The 23,536-nt window shown below is 50.9% G+C and overlaps 1 protein-coding gene across 3 annotated transcripts in view; it reads left to right on the top strand.

Moving 5' to 3' along the window:
• SH3BP4 (SH3 domain binding protein 4) overlaps positions 1 to 22,904 on the top strand; it is a 75,303-nt gene extending 52,399 nt beyond the window's left edge. For 2 of the 3 annotated variants that reach the window (XM_017890377.1, XM_017890376.1), the window contains 4 exons: positions 2,688 to 2,937; positions 8,529 to 10,888; positions 19,778 to 19,966; positions 20,806 to 22,904. In XM_017890377.1, coding sequence (XP_017745866.1) covers positions 2,820 to 2,937; positions 8,529 to 10,888; positions 19,778 to 19,966; positions 20,806 to 21,030 — 2,892 coding nt within the window. In that variant the 5' untranslated portion in view covers positions 2,688 to 2,819 and the 3' untranslated portion in view covers positions 21,031 to 22,904. The remainder of the gene's footprint in view (positions 1 to 2,687; positions 2,938 to 8,528; positions 10,889 to 19,777; positions 19,967 to 20,805) is intronic. The other variant, XM_017890378.1, reaches the window with a different exon arrangement.
• The last annotated feature ends 632 nt before the right edge of the window (positions 22,905 to 23,536 follow it).

The raw sequence follows: 23,536 nt of genomic DNA, 5'->3' as shown, positions 1-23,536 counted from the left end.
AGAGTAGCTCTGGACTGGTGGGGGTGGGGGCACCCCAGTCCCTGACCGGATGGGCAGGTGGGCTCCAGTTGCCCTTACAGCTGACACCCTTGACTTTTCCTCCTCCTCGGGTGCAGTCAGATGGAGACTCTCAGGCAGGAACTGTGACCATCACACGTGAAAGGCCGCATGGCAAGTACTGGTTGTGGGCTTGCGATTGTCCTGAAGCTCCTCCCCTCACCCACTCATGGGTCTCTTCATTTTCTCGCTGCACCGATTCTCTTCAGTACATGATCCCGCATTTTTGTATGGGAAGGATTTTTACTCCTCACTCAGCCTGTTGAAGTCAGGCTGCTCTGGAGGTGGCCGTCACTGAGGTCTCTGCAGTGGCCTTCAAGCAGCCCGGGGGCTTGCACATGTGGCCCTTGCATTTGGGGGCTGCCGGGCTACCTGGCTGTGGTAGGGTGGTCTCCCAAGACCCCTTCATCCAGCTCTGCATGCAGGCTGTGCAGACAGAGCCACTCAGTCACCGCTTCTGGTAGGGGCGAGGGTGCTGTCCCGTCAGTGTTGAGCCTCAGCATCCCAGACCCCAGCAGAGGGGTGGAGTGTGGGGTGGAAGGAGGCCTCCTCCTGGCCTGAGCTCCATCACTTCCAGGCGGGCGGTCTGGGTCCCGGGCGTCCAGGGAGTCCGTGGTCTCCCCAACGCACAGTTCTCTGGGGCCGGGAATAGGCAATGAGCATGCAGACCTGACCATCATAACTTCGTAGGGAAAGATGGAAACATCTGTGACCACCCAGTTTGGGGAGAACAGCTTCATTCCTTCCTGTGAGTAACTGGCCTGTGTGAGTGCTGGCCTCCACTCCGCCCCTCCCTACCGTGCTGGGTAGGAGAGACGGTGCGGCTGGCCTCAGGTGCGTGTTTTCTAAGGGAAGGGCCCCCAGCAGGGCAGCTCTACCCCTCCCCAGAGACGTGGCCACCGTGCCCTCCTCTCCTGCTGCCTGCTTCGTTCAAGCACCACAGCCCCAGCAGCTCCAGCAAGGGAGGCTCATCTCTCACAGTTCCGGGGGCCAGAAGTCCAGAGTCAAGGCGCCGGCCAACTCTGTTCCTGGGAAGGCCCTCTTTCTGGCTTCATGTGTCCTCACGTGGTAGAGGGAGAGAGAACGGAAGCTCTCTGGTGTCTCAAATAAAGGCGCTGATCTGATCGTGGGGACCCCACCTTCATGACCTCTTGTAACTCTTACTACTCCCCACTGCCCCATCTCCCAGCGCCATCACATTAGGGGACAGAGCTTCAACATAGGACTTTAGGGAAACACAGTTCAGTCCGTAATACATGCCTTCTGTCCAGAGAGTGTTCAGGTGCAGAATGCAGCCTTCTGAGGCCTTGACGTGGAAATGGTGCCTCTCTTGAGCCACTGTCCACCGGTCACTCACAGCTGGGATAGCAGCTTCTGATGCAGTGGTGACAGTGGCTGAGACTTGGCAGGGTTAAATACTGAACACAAGATTGTCCCTATAGCAGCATGTGGACACACGCCTGGCTCTGCTTACTGCACAGGGGCCCTCCAAGCCGTGCTCACTGCACTTGGAGCCTGGGGGAAGAATGGGGATGGTCAGGGCTCCATCCCGGCTGCTGCAGAAACATTGCAAAGGGTAGTGTCCGGGCCTCCGGGTCTCTGCATGGTAAAGGCGGCACACTGGGTCAGAAGCTACATTCTCAGCTGTCTCTGGATAGAGCAATTGGGGAATAAGGGACCTCAGACCATCGTATATGTGCCTGGTTATGTAGGGGTGAGATTTGCCTGCTCAGAGCTCTAAGTACTGTGGCCTGCTGTGACAGTGTCTGCCAGTTTCTCTTGGAGAGCATATGAAATTCACCGCTTTGAAATCGGCTCACTGCTCTTCCTGTCCCTTCTCCCTGGGCCCTGGTGAAGGGCCTGCTCAAAACCAGTTACCTCATTCATATCCAGAACCCCCAACATGCTTCTGTCCTGTCTGTGGGCCCGTCCAGAAGAAAAAGCAGAGGCCTCAGGGGTTATTCTTGTGGTCTCTTCCACGGAAAGATGTTTCCTGCTTAGTAACAGTGGTTCAGTAAATATGCCCTGGTTTCATCTGTATATGTTGCATTGAGAGTACCTTATGGCTGCTCTGTGTTGTGTTTAGAATTGTTTCTTTGGGGTGCAGGGGGGATTTCAGCAGCGGATGGGTAGGGAGCATCACCCTTGGGGCCTCTGCTGGGCTGTGCTCATTGATGGCTGCTTCCCAGGGCCGAGTCACCATGATGACTCCTCCTGCACTGGGATCAGCCACTCTGAACAAGCAGAAGCTGATTTTTCCTTTTCCGAGCCCTGCAGCTAGCAGCGTGGACTGTACAGTCCTACTCTGTCCTCCTCTTTGACTGTAATGAATGGGCTGGCCAGGTGCTGGAGCACGTTTCACAAACCCTCTTGTGCCCCCAAGAAGAGCAGGTGCAAATAGCCAGAAAACACTACCGGGCTGTGTGTGCCCAGGGTGCCAATGAGACAAGCACAAAGTGGGCACACAGGCCAAGGAGCAAGCGCTGCTCTGCTCTGTGGGGCCAGGAAGGATGAAATGGGTCTATCCTCCTTGGAACAGCCTGGAAGAAAGAGGATTCCCACTTCCCATAAAATTACCATTGAGCCCATGTTTCGCTTGCTCAGGGGACTTTTTCCTCCTCTACTTTCAGGAAGAAGCATATTGCCAAGTGGATGCCGCCGCGCAGCATGTTTGCTTGAGGCGGAAGCGTCAACGTCTGCTGGGATAACTGGAGGGAGAAATATGAAGCCTTAGCAGCTTTACCCGGGAAGCGAGTTTCAAGATGGCGGCGCAGCGGATCCGAGCTGCCAACTCCAGCGGCCTCCCTCGCTGCAAGTCAGAGGGGACCCTGATTGACCTGAGCGAAGGGTTTTCAGAGACGAGCTTTAACGATGTCAAAGGTGAGCTTCTGGGGAACAGGACTGTGGCTAAGGGAGAACGTTGGGATTTCCAAGTTGGAACTCAAGAACTTTTCTGCTTTAAAGATTGCCAGTTTAGCATTCAGAGAATTAAAGTTTAGTTCTTTAAACTTCACCGTGTTCGTAGGTTTAGCCCTGGAATCATAGCCACTTGTCTTATTTTTTGTTTCCCCCTTATTAGTGAAACCCCTTCTTAATACAGGGTATGTTTCTTTTTTCTTGATAAAATTCAGTGACAGTGTGGTAGGGAGCTTGGTGGTACAGAAACCCAGGGGAACAGAGAGTGTGGCAAATAGATGAAATAGTGAGAACCACTAGAGAAGAAAAAAAGGTGGCTTAGGGGAGGGGTCAGCAAACCTTTTCTCTAAACGGTCTGATAGGAAATATTTGAAGCTTTGCAGGCCATGTACCGACTGTGTCACAACTATTCATTGCTGCCCCATTGCATGAAAGCAGCCACAGAAGTAAGTCATTAAATAGCCACAGTCGTGTTCCAAGACAACTTTTTTTTTTTTTTGTAGACAACCCCATGTGGCTCCAGGGCTGTGCTTTACCAACCCCTGTTCTAGAAGGTGGTCCTAAGGTTTAATAACCCTGGGTCTCCGGGTTTCTCCAGTGGCCTCATAAAATTGAGTTCATGAGAAGACCTATCTTTTGGACACCAAGGTTGATAGCAGTAGGGCATTTTCTTCCTGGACATCTGCCCCAACCTAGGCCACATTCAGTCTCTCTCAACGTGCTCCCTCAGGGCGTGGCAGCTGCAGTGACGGCACCATCATCATCAATATCATCATCCCTTGGCTTTCTCTTAGCTGTTGAAATTGTCTTGCCTGGAGCACAGCTGAAAAGTAGGAACTTGACTTTGACCTTTGTATCCTCAGCCCCAGCCTAAAGTCAGTGCTAAGTAAATGTTTCTTGAACTAAACCGCTGTCCCCCAGATAAAGTTGTAATCCTCTATCCTGATGTACTAGAAATTATACGCACTGTGTTTGTGTCTGCCTAATTGAGTAGCTTCTCCTTCCCCTTTATCCCAAACATCTTCTCCCTGCCTCTGATTGATGCTGGCATCCCTGAGCATTGCTGTAAATGTTCTTTAAAATAAAAGGCTAGCCAGTATGAGATGTTATTAATAAGAGAGCAACAGTGATTGGGTGTTGCCATAAATAACTGAAGCATTTATTTTTCAGATTCTGTTACTGGACATTGTTTTTTTTTTACTTTGCGGCCCAACTCAGAGTCAAAGCTAGGACTAGGGAGCATAAATTATGTGATTTGGGCAGAGTGTTACAGTGAGGAGGGCAGAGTCTTAAAGTGAGGTGAATTTTTAAAAATAATGATAGTGGGCCGGGCACGGTGGCTCACCCCTGTAATCCCAGCACTTTAGGAGGCCGAGGCAGGCAGATCACAAGGTCAGGAGTTCGAGACCAGCCTGGCCAACATGGTGAAACCCCGTCTCTACTAAAAATACTAAAAATTAGCCAGCCATGGTGGAACGTACCTGTAATCCCAGCTACTCAGGAGGCTGAGACAGGAGAATCACTTGAACCCAGGCGGCGGCGGTTGCCGTGAGCTGAGATCACGCCACTGCACTCTGAGACTCTGTCTCAAAAATAAATAAATTAATAATAATAATAATAATGACAGTGCTCTGGAGGAAATATTGGCTGTTATCCCTAAAAGACTCCCGAATTTAGAGGAGGAAGACAAACAAGACAGTCTCGAACGTGAGGAGGAGGGTGTTTTAAGAATCTGAGATTGACAGAACCGTGGGATCTCTGGTCTCGCCCAGAGATCCTGGGGAGTCTACCTCCAAGGCACCACATGTGACCCAGGCAGTGCACCAGCCAGAAGCTTCACGCACATCCCGGTGACAGACAGACTCCAAGGTGGGAATTTATTTCAGCCAAAATATCTGCCATGGAATCTTCTGCTCTGATGAATGTTTTGCCTGCAGAAGAACGTAGGCAGAGGGATAGGAAATATATTATTCAGTACATTGAACTTCCTAAAACCCAGGGAGATTTTTTTGTATTACATCAAGGTGGCTGTGAATCTGCGTAACACTCCTCAGAATTCATGAAGATGTAATTCGATAGGGATTCTCTGGCATTTGATGGGATGGAAGCCCTTCCCCAGGGTCCCCAGCTGCTTGGTGGCAGTTGACTGATGGAGAGCCTCATCTAGAAGGGGGAATCACACAACAGTCCACCTTGTGGGGTTCTGGAAAGGAAGAGTGGGGTGGTTTCCCTTGGGTAAGCCTGATCCCTTGAGTGAAATCTGTGATGACTTCTCTTCCAAGGAGAGTGCTGGGAATTTTAAGCGAAACCGTTCTTCATTCTTCGGTTGGATGTAATTGAGTGATAATTCTCGTTGATACATTCTAGGCTATGCACAAAGCATGCTTGATTGCTTTGGTTTCTTAGTTTTGAAACTACTATAAGGGAATTATTCTGGGGGAGCATAATAAGGACATAACTTTTGAGGGATTCTGGCAAGATTTTGATGGCCGGCAAGCTTTATTTAATTTCCATTTAGTTTTCATCTTTATGTGACATTTCCAGTAGATTTGTCAAAGAGACAAAACGGTTGATATTCCTGGAGATCGTGACTAGCAAGCAGAAATAGGGGAGAAGAGCTTCTGTATCCTCTGGCCTCAGCCTGACCCGCATCACTTCTTCCCACTTCTCCATCAAAGCCATTTTCTTTCACAGGTTTTGGTTCACTCCCATCTCATATTAAATAATTTGTCGGTTTTATGATTTTTTTAGAGCACAAGAGCATAGCCAGGGGGAATTCAGACATTGCTTTGACCAACACCAGGATCCAGTAACACAGATTGTGGCTTCTCTGTGTCATTTATGCACGCACGATGATCATTCATTCCACAAATACTCATTGAGCCCCTGCTCTGTGCCAGGCCTTGTACGAGGCCCAGGGATACAACAGCAAACAAAACAGGCTCTAATGGTACTGATATCCTAATGGGGAGATGGAGGCTCGCCTCCTGAAAAAATATATATATATATTTTATGTTTTGTGTATATATATATATATATATGTAAGGTATGTAGAGAAGGAAAAATGCTGAGTTCTTGGCTTGGGCCTCTTTAACAGAAGACGTTAATAAGAGAAAAGCATGCAAACTGACTTAATCTATGTTTTATATATATTACAGACATTTCTTCATAAGGAAATGAAGACTTAAAGAAGTAGTTAAACCCGAGGGGTTCGATGAGGTGTGGAGAGTCCTGGAAAAACTGTGATGGGATAAAAAAAAAAAAGCAGGAGCAAGTGTCATGAGCCAGAGGACAGCAAGGCCTGGGCATTGCAGATTCCCTGTGTCCTTGGAGATAGGATGCTCTGTCCCCCACATACAGTGAGGGCCCCTCCCACTTGAGAGTCTATGACCTGCTTCAGGGGGTGGGCAGGGAGTTCTTCCCGCACCTACTGTTTCTCAAATTCCTCCAGCTTAAAATATGCATGGTACTATATTTTGGGGTAGCATGTTCTGAACCCCATCAGGTACATGATGTAGTGGTTGGTGATAAGAGCTATGGAAGAAGATAACATTGGGGCCAGGAGATGTCTATTTCACATAATATCCTGTGCCTCTTCAAGTTGGTACAAGCAATATTATGACAAGTGCCTTATCTACATCTTTGCGTTTTATCCTCTCCAAAGCTCATTGAGGAAATATACTTTTTCTCCACCATGAGTCAAGTCTTAGGCTCTGGAGATCACACAGTTTCTAAGGGCTCAATTCAAGTCTTGGTTCAGTGATCCCAGAGCCGGGTTCTCTGAGACACCCAGATAGACCACCTGCTGTAATTTCACAGGAGGAGGTAGGTGGGGCTTCAAGGCCCAGGGATGCTCCCAGCCAAGCGCATCTCTGTGACCCAGTTCATGGAAATGAATAGAAACTGTCTACCTGATTTCCTAACACTTTCCCAAGGAAGTGTGATTATTTCCTTTCAAAGGAAAAGGAAACTGGCAGGTGATTTTTTTCTGGGGCGGGGTGGAGAGGGGGGGCAACTTGATAGAATAGAACTTGAAGACTTAATCACATTAGAAAAGATGTAGGTTTAGTTCACCTAAAAATGTATTCCTTGCTTTGGTCATTTGCTTTGGCAACTTTAAAAAAAAAAAAAGACAAAGAAAAAAAAACATTTCCTTTCTTTCTTTCAATTGTTCATTACAGGAAGCCAGAATGTCAGCAGACTCCTGAAGTGAGGCAGTTTAGGAGGTGGGGGAGGGGAGTCCTGGGGAGAAGTATATATGCTTATTTTCTTCAGAAAGAATGTTCTTCATCTTCTGAATATACCTTCTCATGTATGAGAAGGAGAGAAAACACTTGGATATTTAATCATATCCATTATTTTTCAAAACACACCACTTGTTTAACTGACTTATTTTCGCTGTTTTAATTGTTGTCTACATTGGTAACATATAGAGTTTAATGGCAGGAACCATAAATTAACTTGATTCACTTTTAAAGGGTTGGAATTTTCAGACTGCTTCAACACTTGTTCAATGCTAGTATGAGCTATGACTAGGCGTAATCTCTCATTTTCAAGGTATGTGAACAGTCTATTTTCATGTCATGATTTTGAATGATAATTTAAAAGAGGTTGGGCCGGGCGCAGTGGCTCATGCCTGTAATCCCAGCATTTTGGGAGGCTGAGGCAGGAGGATCATTTGAGGTCAGGAGTTCGAGACCAGCCTGGTCAACATGGTGAAACCCCATTTCTACTAAAAATACAAAAATTAGCCAGACATGGTGGCACACACCTGTAATCTTGGCTACTTTGGAAGCTGAGGCAGGAGAATCACTTGAACCTAAGTGGCCGAAGTCGCAGTAAGCTGAGATCATGCCACTACACTCCAGCCTGGGTGGTGGAGCGAGACACTGTCTCATAAATAAATAAATACGTAAAATAAGTATAAAAGAGGTTGGAAGGAACTGACTTCAGAATTCATACTTTATCTGAGGAAACAGCTGGATGAGGATCAGGTTGAGGTTGGAAATTTAAGAAGTAGGTTGAGGGAACCTTTCCATCGAGAGGCAGAGCTTTGGAATCAGCTCAGACATGTCATTGTGGAAGTTTTGGGAGACTGTTCATTTCCAGTCCCTGGTCACATGCAGTGGTCACCTAACTCATCATGTCACCATGTTTTCTAAGTAAATCACATTCAGTTTCTCTTTGTATCAAGTAGCAGTTCTTTTAAGAAGTTAAAGTTGCCCAAAATGAGATGTTTAGGGCATAGGGCATGTTAAATATTCCATTGCACTGATTTGCTTTTCTGTGAGTGATGGAGAGGCTCCTCTGTGGTCCTTCTGCCGGGCATAGGCTGTCGATTTTGAAAGTGACCAAGTAGCAATGGTGCTCTCAGTAACCAGTTCATTGGCCAGGTAAATTACGTACCGAATTTCACTTTGGTTTGTTTCTGTTGGTGACTTGCCTGGGTTATTGTCCACCTGTCTGGTTTATCACCTTCCTCCCTCCTTTGGGAAGCACTCTGGATGCACCACCAGCCTTGCCCTCACTGTCTGTTTTCTTTGTGTTTTGCACAGTGCCTTCTCCCAGTGCCTTGCTAGTAGACAACCCCACACCTTTTGGAAATGCGAAGGAAGTGATTGCGATCAAGGACTATTGCCCCACCAACTTCACCACACTGAAGTTCTCCAAGGGCGACCATCTCTATGTCTTGGACACATCTGGCGGTGAGTGGTGGTACGCACACAACACCACCGAAATGGGCTACATCCCCTCCTCCTACGTGCAGCCCTTGAACTACCGGAACTCAACGCTGAGTGACAGCGGTATGATTGACAATCTTCCAGACAGCCCAGACGAGGTAGCCAAGGAGCTGGATCTGCTCGGGGGTTGGTCGGATGACAAAAGAGTACCAGGCAGAACGTACAGTAATAACCCTTTCTGGAACGGGGTCCAGACCAACCCGTTTCTGAATGGGAACGTGCCCGTCACGCCCAGCCTGGATGAGCTGAATCCCAAAAGTACTGTGGATTTGCTCCTTTTTGACACAGGCACATCCTCCTTCACTGAATCCAGCTCAGCCACCACGAATAGCACTGGCAACATCTTCGACGAGCTTCCAGTCACAAACGGGCTCCACGCAGAGCCGCCGGTCAGGCGGGACAACCCCTTCTTCAGGAGCAAGCGCTCCTACAGTCTCTCGGAACTCTCCGTCCTCCAAGCCAAGTCCGACGCTCCCACATCGTCGAGTTTCTTCACCGGCTTGAAATCACCTGCCCCCGAGCAATTTCAGAGCCGGGAGGATTTTCGAACTGCCTGGCTAAACCACCGGAAGCTGGCCCGGTCTTGCCATGACCTGGACTTGCTTGGCCAAAGCCCTGGTTGGGGTCAGACCCAAGCCGTGGAGACAAACATCGTGTGCAAGCTGGATAGCTCCGGGGGTGCTGTGCAGCTTCCCGACACCAGCATCAGCATCCACGTGCCCGAGGGCCACGTCGCCCCTGGGGAGACCCAGCAGATCTCCATGAAAGCCCTGCTGGACCCCCCACTGGAGCTCAACAGTGACAGGTCCTGCAGCATCAGCCCCGTGCTGGAGGTCAAGCTGAGCAACCTGGAAGTGAAAACCTCTATCATCTTGGAGATGAAAGTGTCAGCAGAGATAAAAAATGACCTTTTTAGCAAAAGCACAGTGGGCCTCCAGTGCCTGAGGAGCGACTCAAAGGAAGGGCCGTATGTCTCCGTCCCGCTTAACTGCAGCTGTGGGGACACGGTCCAGGCACAGCTGCACAACCTGGAGCCCTGTATGTACGTGGCTATCGTTGCCCACGGCCCAAGCATCCTCTACCCTTCCACCGTGTGGGACTTCATCCATAAAAAAGTCACAGTGGGTCTCTACGGCCCCAAACACATCCACCCATCCTTCAAGACGGTAGTGACCATTTTTGGGCATGACTGTGCCCCAAAGACACTCCTGGTCAGCGAGGTCACACGCCAGGCCCCCAACCCTGCCCCGGTGGCCCTGCAGCTATGGGGCAAGCACCAGTTCGTTTTATCCAGACCCCAGGATCTCAAGGTCTGTATGTTTTCCAATATGATGAATTACGAGGTCAAAGCCAGTGAGCAGGCCAAAGTGGTGCGAGGATTCCAGCTGAAGCTGGGCAAGGTGAGCCGCCTGATCTTCCCCATCACCTCCCAGAACCCCAACGAGCTCTCGGACTTCACGCTGAGGGTTCAGGTGAAGGACGACCAGGAGGCCATCCTCACCCAGTTTTGCGTCCAGACTCCTCAGCCACCCCCTAAAAGTGCCATCAAGCCTTCCGGGCAAAGGAGGTTTCTCAAGAAGAACGAAGTCGGGAAAATCATCCTGTCCCCGTTTGCCACCACTACAAAGTACCCGACTTTCCAGGACCGCCCGGTGTCCAACCTCAAGTTTGGTAAGTTGCTCAAGACTGTGGTGCGGCAGAACAAGAACCACTACCTGCTGGAGTACAAGAAGGGCGATGGGATTGCCCTGCTCAGCGAGGAGCGGGTCAGGCTCCGGGGCCAGCTGTGGACCAAGGAGTGGTACATCGGCTACTACCAGGGCAGGGTGGGCCTCGTGCATGCCAAGAACGTGCTGGTGGTCGGCAGGGCCCGGCCCAGCCTGTACTCAGGCCCGGAGCTGAGCACCTCGGTGCTGCTGGAGCAGATCCTGCGGCCCTGCAAATTCCTCACCTACATCTATGCCTCCGTGAGGACCCTGCTCATGGAGAACATCAGCAGCTGGCGCTCCTTCGCCGACGCCCTGGGCTACGTGAACCTGCCGCTCACCTTTTTCTGCCGGGCAGAGCTGGATAGTGAGCCCGAACGGGTGGCGTCCGTCCTGGAAAAGCTGAAGGAGGACTGTAACAACACGGAGAACAAAGACCGGAAGTCCTTCCAGAAGGAGCTTGTGATGGTGAGTGCTCAGCAGGTGCCTGGGAGGTTAGGGGTGCGGCTCAGCAAAGCCCTTCCGCCTTCCCAGTGCACATGGGCATGGGCTGTGGTGTCGTAAGTCACCAGGACAGTGTCTGAGGCTGATGTCCCGCTGCCTGAAATAGGTGCGGCTCAGCACAGCCTTTCGCCTTCCCAATATGCCTGGGCGTGGGCCGTGGTGTATGTCATCAGGACGGTGTCTGTGGCTGATGTCCCGCTGCCTGGGGTATAGATGTGGGGCTTGAAGTGTGCATCTGGAGATACGGGTTTACCGGGGATCCTGGGAGGCCCCAGACCACCTGAACCCTGCAAAGAAGAGCATTCCAGTCACTTTTCCCACCGAGTCTCTGAGCTCCTCGAGGGTCCCCGAGTGGACCCGGTGGGGGTGGGGGCAGAAGGAGGCCTGTGCTCTCGCCACTTCAGTTTAGATCTCTTGGGAGCAGATCTGTGGTTCGTTAGATTCCCAACAGGGTTTGTGACTCTAGAGTCTCAAGAACCACTGCCCCAAAGTCTGAGTTCATTGTAATGTGAGTTTTTCTTGCCTTTGCTTCCTTGAAGCTTCCAACATCTCTGTGTCGTTTCCACTTCCCCCTCTGTGTTGGTTTGAGTTGTGGGGCGAGGACAGCATTTGTTTTGCCGGCGCAACTGTGAACTGGAATCCAAAGAAATAAAAGGGGAAAGTAAGCGTCAGACTGTGGGTTACGCCCCAGCGCGCAAGCCAACTGGGGAGCATTTGCTCAATGCTTTCTCAGCGCCGCTCCTCACAGGCGGCCCCGCCGTCAGCAGACCTGGGTCCTGGCGGTTACCTTGGCTAGGCTTAGCGACCCCTGTGTTCTGCCATCAGGGGTGTTTGTGGTGGAGAGTCCCTATGGACGTCTCCCTGTGATGGAACAGAGTCCACCCCTATCCTCCGGAGAGGGGCACATCGCTGGTGTTCATTCCTGGGAAAACCCTGTGACCTTGCCATGTGCCGCTCTTCCTCGTTCCCCAGAACCCGCAGCCTTTCTTGTGTCCTAGCTTCTGAGAGGTGTGGTTCTTGGTGCCCTGGCCTTTCTGCCGCCTCCCCGGCTCCCCTGGATTGAGCCCTGTGTGTCTGGGAGAGCCCAGAGTGTCCTGTAGACACAGGTGTGCAGGCGAGGGTTGCACATGGCACATACCTGGCTCGGCTGCCCATATTGAGCCAGGAGACAGAAGGGACGCAGCCCAGCAGGAGTGGGGCAGGAGTGGGGCGAGAGACCTTCTCTGGGTGCCCTGCAGTTGTGTGCAGTACCAGAAGCATGGAGCCACGAGATTCGCTAGGGAAGGGAGATGGAACTGGAAGCGGCTGTCAGAGGGGCCACCTTGGCAACCAGGAAGGCTGCAGCACTGCACTTGGGTGGGGAGGAAGCGAACAAACGCAGCAGGGGAGCCTCTGGGGCCCCACATGGGGTCACCTGCAGGGAGGGGATGGCCTGTGTCCCTCCCATCAGCCATCACCTATCACCCATCACCCATGTGTGATACAGAGCACACCTCCCGGCTCTCCAGTAAAATAACTTTCCAGAACCTGGTGCCTGGCCGTGGCCTGGTCTCCTCACGGGCGCACCCAGCACAGTGGCACACAAAGCGCTTCCATCCTGTGAGAGGCTTTGTGCGGGCGGCCCCGAGACCACAGCCATGGCCGTGCATGCCGTCATGGAACCTGACAGCATTGGTGAGCCCAGGACACTCATCTCGACGCTGCACCAGAGGTGGAAAAATGACACGACCGGGAGTACTTCACCAGCTGTGGGAAATAACCTCCAAGGAGGTGGCTTTTACACTCATTTCCTGCTTTTTTGTCTTTTTCCAAAAGACGTAAATGATCAAACTCTTTCAATCGAATTGCTTGGCGTCTCTGGGAGGGGATTTGTTGGTGGGCCTCCCCGTCCGCTGCAGGGAGGGGTGTGTCCTCAGTACCGAGTCCTTCCTCTACCCAGAGAGGAGGAAGTGAAACTTGCCCTTGGCTAGGTCGGCTCCCTGAGGCAAGGTTAGATTTTGTGGTGATAAAGTAAAACTGGTTTTGCAGTGTCTCCACCGACACCTGTGTCAGTCATCATCTTGACCAAACTTCTAGAAACCGCAGATGGATTTCTCCCAGGGCGTTTATTAGGAGACCCTGAAAACTGGCTGTTCTATTCCGCATGTCGTCACAGGGCTGTCACGATTTCTGCGGCCTCTGCCACTGCTTTACCTGCCCCTCCCAGAGAGTCACAGCCAGGCCACCCCCTGCCTCTTATTTTTATCATGGCTTTCTGTGTCCTTGTTCTGATGCCTTGGGTTGGAAATAGTGTTGAAATGATGGGGAAAGTGTGAGAGTTTGAGACGGTCAGTATGCAGGGAGATGGGAAGGAAAAAGGAATCAAATGAGACCTGGGTTGTTCCTCTCTCCACTGCCATTAGAACGGGGTCAGCCCCTGCCCTTGCCCCACAAAGTCCTGTAAGATCTTGCCCTACCCATCCCACCCCTGGAGGCCACCATGCTCCGTGCACCCCTGCCCTGAACACACCTAGCTCGCCGGGCTTCCAGCCCCTGCAGATGCTATGCTGTTCCTCTTCCTGAAGCTCCCTTTCCCAGACCTCCTCATCTCCCTCAGCTGCCAGCTCAAATACCATCTCTCCAGGACGTCCTTCCCTGCAGCCCGTGCACCCCATCATCCTCTGTCTCCATGGTGTTTCTTGAATCAGAAGCAGTTTGTTTTGGCCAGGCTTGGAGGTTCACACCTGTAATACCAGCACTTTGGGAGGCTGAGGCAGGAGAATCGCTTAAGCCCAGGAATTCAAGACCAGCCTGAGGAACATAGTAAGGCTTCATCTCTTTATTTATTTATTTTTTTAAATCAGCCGGATGTGGTGGTGCACATCTATAGTCCCAGCTACTCCAGAGGCTGAGGTGGGAGGATCGCTTGAGCCCAGGAGTTCGAGGCTGCAGTGAGCTATGATCGTAGCACTATAATACTCTAGCCTGGACAACAGAGTGAAACCCTGTCTTGAAAATAAAGGAAGAAAAGAAAAGAAACAAGTTTATGTTCTTGTGCACTTGTTTCTCATTATTACTCTAACTGAACATAGGTCGCATGAGAGGAAGGGCCCCGGCACATAAGAAACACTGAGGCACTCGATAGATAAGTGGTGAATGAATGGATGAGTGATGAATGAATGATGCATGCATGAATGAATGAGTGATGAATGAATGAATGAATGCAGGCCTTGGGCTGGGCTAAGAATTCAAGCTGGAGGCATTCTCACGTGGCCGTACCATGCTTCTGTTCTGTGGTTCCATTTTCTCTTTCCATTGTTTTTGCGCCTGTTTTTGATAGAGCCCGTGCGTAAGGCATCCCAGTGCTTCTGCCTGCCCCTTCCCAGCAACATGGCTGTGGCTGCACTCAGAGTACCCCTCTGTCCTGGCCACCTCTCTCCCACTAGAGCCTGTGATGGTGTCGCTGAAGAATGACAAGGTTTGTGCATTTGGAAAGGAGAACCTCATTCCTCATAAAGGGTTGCAGCCTGTGGGTGGCTATTCTGACAGGTTGGGAAGGAAGGCCTCCTGCCAGAAGCCAAAAACAGACACTTCAAGGGAGGGGCAAAGGCAACAAGAATTTATGGATATTGGTGGCCAAATATACATATTCAATCAGCCGTAGGGGGAGTCATAAATATTTATGAAAGGAGAAGCGTGCACATTCACATTTAAGCCTTATGCTCTTTCGTGGTCCCATGTTCAAAAAAAATGGTGGCAATGGCATGATTCGAGGGTGGGGTTTTCTTTCAGCCACCTGAGACATCAGAGGGGAAGCAGGGGACATGAAACCCTCACAGTGCATCCTCTGTAGACTGGCCAGAAACACTGTGTGGTTGGTGGGTTCCTGTCAGGCAAAGAGAGGGAGCAGCATCTGGCAGTGGTGGAGGCCTTTGAAAAGGAACCCAGCTTTTTGAGAATCAGAAAACTTTGCATTCAGCCACACCCTTTTGATGCAAGAGACTATTCCCAATTCTCGGGATACTGTCAGCACTCGGCACGTGGTCTCTGTTATGGTGGGGAAGGAAGGGGAGTTGGCTGGAGATGGCCATGGGCAGTGACCATCAGCCATGGGGGCAGAAGCAGCCCACGGTGGCCTCAGGCCCAGGGAGAACTTCCTAAGGGGCCAGAGTGAGCTGTCACAACTGGTCCTGGATCCACCATAAGAACGAAGCCGTGGGGTGTGGTGACCTGGAGCCATCGGTGATGGCTGTAGCAGGGACGTTTTGCTGAAGCTGTGGGAGGTAGGGAAATAGGCATGTCGGGCTCTGTGGAGAAGTTCCTAAGAGAAAGAAAGAGGAGTTGCTGTGGGATGCAAAGCAAGGGAGGGTGCTTGTTTTAGGAGTGGAGTAGGGGCTGGAATAAACCCAAAGAGACTTGAAAACTAACAGAAATAAGGAAGCTAGCAAGTGCATGGGGCGCATTGGGGTGGGAAAGAATGGTGTGGAAGGACTCTCTGTGAATTGGGAGAAGACGTACTTTAACCTCCAGAAGAGGAGGAGTTGATGGACAGTGTGCATTGGATGGGGTCCTGGGGGGTTCCTCCCAGGCAGCCCCAGAGCCAGAGCCTGTGGCTGTTAACGTGGGAAAGGGAAGGAGGCTGGGCCCATTGTCCAGGTGCCATGTGCAGAAGGCTTCCCTTCCAGTTTTGGGACATGTTGGGAAGGAAGCAGGATGGAATAAACATGCAGCAAAAAAGCCTGAATTGTATTTCTTTGTACTTTATAAGAATATTCCCCCCCGCCCCTTTTTTGAGACAAGGTCTTGCTCTGTCCGCTAGGTGGGAGTGCAGTGGTGTGATCACAGCTTACTGCAGCCTCGAACTCCTGGGCTCCAGCAGTCCTCCCACCTCAGCCTCCCAAGTAGCTGGGACCACAGGCACGTGCCACCACACCCAGCTAATTTTTTGGTTTTTTGTCTGTAGTAGAAAGACAAGGTTTCACTGTGTTGCCCAGGCTGATGTGGAACTCATTGAACTCAAGCAATCCTCCCCCCTCAGCCTCCCAAAATGCTAGTGTTATAGGGGTGAGCCACCATGCCTGGCCAAGAATGTCTCTTGAAACAAGCTGCCAAACTCTAGCCCCCAGGTCTGCTATTCCTGTCAATGGCATTTTGTTGGAACTCAGCCACGCCCATTCCCATATGCTTTGTCTGTGGCTTTCAGGCCTCGTGTGTCCCACAAAGCCAAAATTACTATCTGTCCCTTTATAAAGTTCAGTAACCCTGACTGAACTCATAGTGTACTCACTTTAACAAAATTCCAACTGAAATCAGGATAGTGCATCAGTCCACTGAGTGTTTCCTGGTGTACCTGTGTGCCCATAAAAAGAGGAAGCTGCAGGGATCAGGCTCCTAGAGCTAGAGCCTCCTGCTGTGAAATTTTTCTATTGCTAACAATTGGCGGGCACCCAAAATTTGCCCTTTGAAAATATGCATCGATTATGCCTTGTTGATGGTACGGGTGGTTTGTAACAAACTAAACCAGGGCTGGACTCAGTAAAAGTTGTGTAAGTGGAGCCAAAGTGAGTGAGGGAAAGATGCCTTCATTCTTGGTGTTGGAAGTGCCGACCTCTCCATTCATCCAGGATCCATGGAAATGGGACCCTGGCTGCCCCTGGATGGAGTCCAGGCGCTCTCCTTCCCGGGGGCCAGAGAACACCTGTGTTTCCCAGGACGTTGGGGACCTGTGCTCAGTTCCCCTGGGGAAAGAGCAGTTTTGATCACTCGTGCCAGGAATGACTCGAGTCAGAAGCAGGTGACTTTGACATGTTCTGTTACCTAGAAAATGAGGCTGCTTTGGAGCCAGGCAGCTGTGCCCACAGCCAGATGGGCTTGATGTGTGCTGAGTAGCCACAAAAGACCTGAGTGGGGACACTGAGTGACTTCGTGTCAAACCCTGTGGTGGTCCAGCACACCTTCCGAGGACAGCAGACGAGGCTCCCACCCCAGCAAGAAAATTAGGATCTGACAGCCTACCAGCTTAGTACACACCCTCCAAACACGTGAATACACACCTGTATGCTTTTTATCTGCTGAAACGAATCTAGCAACATTTCATTTTTTAAAACAATTTATTTTGAATATGTCCAAATTCAAATTGAAACACACCTTCTTCTGAAATATATAAATAGTTGATATGAAGCGTAATCCAGACCAGTATTACATGCGGTTCAATTCCCAATGCCCTGTGGGGCTCACGGCATCAGAAGGACGCTGGCCGAGTGCCAAGAAGTTTGCGTTTGCCCCCACGCCTGTCACTTCCAGCTGTGGGACCCGGGACAAGCCTGGCGTCTGCGGGCTTCTTGTGCTTATCTGTAGAACAGACGCCTTGCAGCCTACACAGCAGGGAGGAGCTGGGGATGGGTGCCCAGAGGCAGCTCTGGCTGTGGCATTTCTAGGTGGGAAACCCACTTTGCCTCTCTCAGCTTCTTCTGTAAAGTGGGTTGAACTCAGACTCTGCTTTGTGGGGTGGCTCTGGGGAGTGGAGGAGCCCAGTCAGCAAGCCCTGAGTTTCTAGTAGCTTCTACAAAAACAGAAACGGCCACCAGGTCCTCAAACCCCCCCCTTCTGGCCAGCCTCGTTGGTAGCCAGCTGTCAGCCTCAGCCTCTCATATCTAGGGAGGCATCAGAATGATCTGTCGCTCATGGTTCTTTTTTTTTTTTGAGACTGAGTCATTCTGTGGCCCAGCCTGGAGTGCAATGGTGCTATCTCGGCTCACTGCAAGCTCTGCCTCCCGGGTTCACACCATTCTCCTGCCTCACCCTCCCAAGTAGCTGGGAGTACAGGCACCCGCCATCACACCCGGCTAATTTTTTGTATTTTTAGTAGAGACGGGGTTTCACCGTGTTAGCCAGGATGGTCTCGATCTCCTGACCTTGTGATCCGCCCGCCTCGGCCTCCCAAAGTGCTGGGATTACAGGCGTGATTACCGGCGCCCGGTGCTCATGGTTCTTTTTAAATTGCATGGATTGAGATAGTGGGGGCCCACCTGGAAGGATTGTGAGTCACCTACTCTGGCTGATGCATGCCACACGTCACCAAAAAGGTCACCTCTTTGTATTGTTAGACTACCCCCAAGTAAACTTAAAATGTACCTTAGAATACTCAGTCTAAAACAGCTGGGCTCGCTTTGAAGCAAGCAGCCCAGCCGACTGCATGAGCGCTAGCAAGATGACCCAGCTATCCGCACAAAATAGTTGGCCAAACAGTGCTGGCAGCCAGCCTCAGGTGCTGAAGCAGAGCATAGAGAGAAAGAGCACCAGGCCTGGTGACTTTCCTTTCTTCTTAGCAACTCGCCTGTCCGAGGGCCCACGGGAGCCTCAGAAACCGTCTCTGGGCTGCCTCGGGCCGCTTTGCCCTGGAAGCCAAGCCTTTCCCGTTGTTGGATGAGAGAAAGCTTGAAGGGTGGCAGTGAGCTGTGCCTTCTATGGCAGAGGAGACTCAGACGAGAATCAGACGCAGCGTGCGGCTCTCCTGCCTTCCTGGTGATGTCATCCTGACTGGCTCAGAGCCGCACGCTAAACATGTGTGGCCTCATTTATAATTAGGATGGCGCCAGAGTCGCTCGCATGACACCCAGTGGCAGTCATGTGACTTGGCACGGTGTGCAGGACTAGCAGGCCTGCTGGCTTGTGCTAGCCAATTTGATTTGTTTCTTTAAACCAGAAATGTGAGTTTGACCCCAGCCTGGGGTCCGCCACGTATATTAGGCTATTGAGCCATATGTTCAGTGCCTGTCCCATCCGGCCACTGTCCCAGCAGGGCTGTCTGTCCTGTTACCTCCCCTCTGACTTCCTCTGTGGTTAGTAATCCCTGTCCTAAAGACACAGTACAAAGTTCTTGCCGCTTTGGCGTGGGAGCAATCCCACCAACTGTGGAAACTGTTTTCTCATGTTGCACAGTCCTGGGGGAGGTCTGTGGATCTCCTGATCACTGTGGTTCTTGGTGGTTCACCCTCTGTCTCTGCCCCGGGCCTCTTCTGTTCTCTGTCTTCTTCTCCCTGGGTGGTCTGTGTCTGAGTCCGAGTCCATCAGCCTTTGTCCCTTCTGCCCTTAGTGCTCTCTAACTGGCCAGTGTCAGCACTGCACGCTCAGCAGGTCCAGCTCGTCCTCCGTCCCTTTCAGCCTCAGGCTATGGTGTCTATTTGGTGAAATGCATTCATTTCTCTCTGGCATCCCCAGAGAGTGGGAATGGTGACAACTATAATCCATATTCACCCCGTCTGTTAGCTTCCCGGGGCTACCAAGACAAATGACCACAAACCAAGGGACTTCAAACAACAGATACTTGTCCTCTCACTGTTCAGGAGGCCACAGGTCTCAGTCAGGAGTCCCAGGATGGCCCCGTCTGGAAGCGGTGGGGGAGAAGGTGTTGCAGGCCTGGGCCCTGCTGGCTCAACCCTCCTGCTATTCCTTGGCTTGTGGCCGCGTCTGTCCAGCTTCTGCCTCCATCTTCACATGGCCTTCTTCCCTCTGCCTCTGTGTCTGCTTTCTCTTCTTATGAAGACGCCAGTCATTGGTGACTTCCCCTAATGCAGAAGAACCTCATCTTAATTCTCTCTGCAAAGACCCCATTTTCAAGTAGGGTCCCGTTCTGAGGTTCTGGGTGGATGTGGGCTTTGGAGGGAGACGCTGGTGAACCCAGCACGCTCTGCACATCATCTTTTCTCTCCCATGAGCCCTGGCAGTGATCAATTTCAGGGGACATTTGGTAGGCCAGGGAACATGGAGAATAGAGAGCCCATGGCCATTCCTGCGCCATCTGCTGGAATTCTGCGGGGAGCAGAGCCTGCCTCCCTCCCTACACTGTCTCACACTGTGCCTCTTCTTCTGCAGGCCCTACTGAAGATGGACTGCCAGGGTCTGGTGGTCAGACTCATCCAGGACTTCGTGCTCCTGACCACGGCCGTAGAGGTGGCCCAGCGCTGGCGGGAGCTGGCCGAGAAGCTGGCCAAGGTCTCCAAGCAGCAGATGGACGCCTACGAGTCTCCTCACCGGGACAGGAACGGGGTTGTGGACAGCGAGGTGAGCCGCGGCTGAGCTTCGAGCTCACTGAGACCCTCTGTCCCTTGGCTCCCTGGACCCATGCAGTGCAGCTCTAAAAAGGTCTGCCTCATGGCATTTCCTTGAGGGTGAGATGGGTGGAAATGTGCACGCATGTGCCCAGCACTGGGTGCGCCTCACTGAGCGGGAACCGTCCTCTGGATTGGTTGCTATGAGCCCTGCCTTTAGGATGTCCTTCCCACACGACATGGGAAAGACAAACAGAACTCCCTGTCCCTTGCTTTAATTTTGATCTTAAATTACCATCAATAGGATTGAATAATGCAATAACGCATACACAGAGGCCTTTGTGAGCTGTTCTGGGCTGGAGTGATACCTGGTACGTTACATAACTTGGGCCAAAGCCGGTGTGGCCGGGCTGTTGCTCAGACGTCCTTTGTATTCTTGCATGTTTGTGGAGGGCACCCTAGTAAGCTTCCTGGAAGACGGTTCGGGCTTGCAAGGTCCAGGAAGCAGGAAGTCCCAAGCGCAAGGCTGTGTTTTATGAATGGGATGAATTTCCAAATGAATGGCACAGAGAGAAAGTGCCATAAGGATTGTAAGGAAAGAGAAATCCTTTCTGATGATTCATTTGTTGTGCACCTACTCTTGCACAAAGCCCTGCTTTTTTTCCTCTGGAGTGTGCTGACCCCGGCGCCGAGATGGTTCCACTGTTTTTTCTGTAGGCTTGTTCACTCACGAAAGAGTGTCCCAAATAGTCACTACAGAAGCTGCACTAAGTAATAGGAACAAATCTCGTTCTGTCTCCTAATCTTTCTTCTTCTCTCCCTCCTTTTGTTTTTTACGACTCCACCTCCCAGGCCATGTGGAAGCCTGCGTATGACTTCTTACTCACCTGGAGCCATCAGATCGGGGACAGCTACCGGGATGTCATCCAGGAGCTGCACCTGGGCCTGGACAAAATGAAAAACCCCATCACCAAGCGCTGGAAGCACCTCACCGGGACTCTGATCTTGGTGAACTCCCTGGACATTCTGAGAGCAGCCGCCTTCAGCCCCGTGGACCAGGACGACTTCGTGATTTGAGTGGGTCCCCTCCCCTCCTGCTGCTCTGGAGTGCAAGCCCTCTCCTGCCCTGAGTGCCCTGCTGTCACTGCGGAGCTGAAGAGGGAGGAAGGGGCGGCTGCTCAGACAGATTTAGGGCCCGCCAGCTAGGCCTACACCCATCCTGTGCCACCCTCCTCCATCGAGGGAGAGGCCTGAAGGGACTGCCTATTGCAGGTCATTGCCAATCACATCGCTTTCTATTTGTTAAGGGTAAATGTAAATTTAAAATCACTTTTCTAAAGAATGGGGGGAAGGGATCTATGAGAAAGGTGGTGTCTAATTTTTTTATGGACCATAAAGGTTTAAAAGAAAACTTAATAGGGGCACAGGCTGTTGAGGTTTTTATGTTGTCGTAGACCTTTTTAAATTATGTTAGAGATGTATATAGGTATTTAAAGGTCACTGGGGGCATTTCTGATTCCCGGCCACACTTTGCATTTCAACACTCAGCCCAGAAAGACACTCGTTCGGTTGTTGGACCTCTGTCACTCCCTACACATCAGAACGTGAATCACGTGGGAAAAGTGGCCCTTCAGTAAACAGGTACAGCTCATGCTTTCTGAGAAGGCCCGAGGTCCTGTGCCCTCCTCGGATTTCATTGTCTTCTGAGCTTTGCCTCACGCGTAGTGAATGACCATCCACAGAACATGTGACTCTGTGGTGAGCTTTGGTGGGCAGAGTGAAGTCCCGCGTTAGCATGTAGGTGCCCTGAGCTGTTTCTGCCAATAGATTAGAAAGCAGCCGTGCCAGTGTGCATTTAGTCATTGACAAGAACAATGCCATTTGAGAGTGAGGTGGTCCTGCTGCTACGAGGCCATTGTACTGTTTTTTCCTTGGGGTCAAAGCAGTGCTTCCCATAGAGTTTGCTGCCTCTTCTGTGGACAGGAAGAAAACTTCACGAGCGAATCAGAGCCTTGGTGGCCACCGACTCTCGTGCTTCTTGCAGATGCTGTGGTTGGCCTCACAAGCAACGCCTTATGCTGATGTGCACAGGTGCCAGCTGCCATTTGCCAAACTCCGCACTTCATTTCATCTAAGGCTTAACCCCTCTTCCTTCCTGGTGTACCTGCGTCTCCTCCAAGGAAGCAATAGTTTAGATGAAACCGGTTTTTGTACAATGTAAAGATCATCTGAGCAAGATGAGCATTTTGTAAAAATGAAAATGTGTCTCACATAAAATCAGGAACTTGGCACAGTGTTGCATTAATAACTTTAGGGTGCAGACATGCTGTGTGAATCTCACAATGCCTCATAGATGTCACGTCTTGGAAGGGAGCAGGAGGAAGGACTGATACCCAGCAAATCAGTAGAGGGAGGTGATCCCCAGCAACGTGCCAGGACATACCTGTGTGCCTGCAGTTGTCAGGGGCCATTTGGGATCCCAAATCTCATTCTCTAAAACTGCTTTCCTGAAACATGTTACTTCCTTAGTGTAATCAATGTATACTCCCTTACTGGCCTGAAACGTTGTATAGCTACTTATTCAGATACTGAAGACCAATGGACTGAAAATAAACAAACACTAGCTATTTTATGCTGCAAGAACCAGGACACACAATTTGCCAATCATCCCACCATGTAACCTTCGATTGTGCTTCTCAACTCCACCCCATAATTTCTCCCAGAGATCATCTATCACCTTTTCCCCAAAGAAGATACAAAACCAGTTGCACCTTAAACCATGGATATTTTTTCCTCAGGGGCTTTAAATAGTTTTCCTATGCAACGTGTCTTGTAGCACAAATAAAATTCTACAAAAGTTGCAGTAAATTTTATTTGGATATTTTTACCTGTTAAGTGTGTGTGTGTTTTCTGTACCCAACCAAACTTTAAATAAAACAAAACTAAAACCTCATGTAAGTATTTATACATAGACCAATGGCTGCCTCCCCAAAATAGTCACCCCTAGATGACAGCATGACAGCTGGTATGGCAGGTGTCTATTTTCTTGCTATTCATTTCATTTGCTCTTGAAACAAGAGTCATTCAGTCATCACTAACCAAATGGGAATTGGTGTCACGCCAGGCACCCAAAGGAAAGCACATCGATGTCTTGCTTTTTTCTGGATCCTATGAATTGGCAACCCCAATCCCGCAACAGAAAGTTTAGGATGGAGTCATTTGTGTGTGTCAGGCATCCACCTTGAAGTGCTGATTGCAGCAAACAAGGGCACACCATGCTTTAGGAAGACCGTGTTGTGGGGGACTCCTAATGGAGACCAACTCCACCTGGAGGTAGAGGGAGGAATGGGGCTTATGGAACATGACTTTGATGCAAGGCTTGAAGGCTGAGTGGGAGTCAGACCACCAACAGGCCAGACCTGGGGACCAGTGTGTCAGCAACGTTGATAACACAGGGTACATGGGGCAAGGAGAGGCTGAACCCTCCACATGGCTGGAACTTGGGGAGTGAGCACAAGCCCTCTGTTAGCTGGACGCTTTCCACCCCTTGCACCTGTGTTGATTCCACCCTGCAGCACCTGCC

The sequence above is a fragment of the Rhinopithecus bieti genome, unplaced genomic scaffold (genome assembly GCF_001698545.2).
Source record: "Rhinopithecus bieti isolate Rb0 unplaced genomic scaffold, ASM169854v2 scaffold_19482, whole genome shotgun sequence".
Taxonomy (NCBI): domain Eukaryota; kingdom Metazoa; phylum Chordata; class Mammalia; order Primates; family Cercopithecidae; genus Rhinopithecus; species Rhinopithecus bieti.
This window is presented reverse-complemented; position numbering and strand designations above follow the sequence as displayed.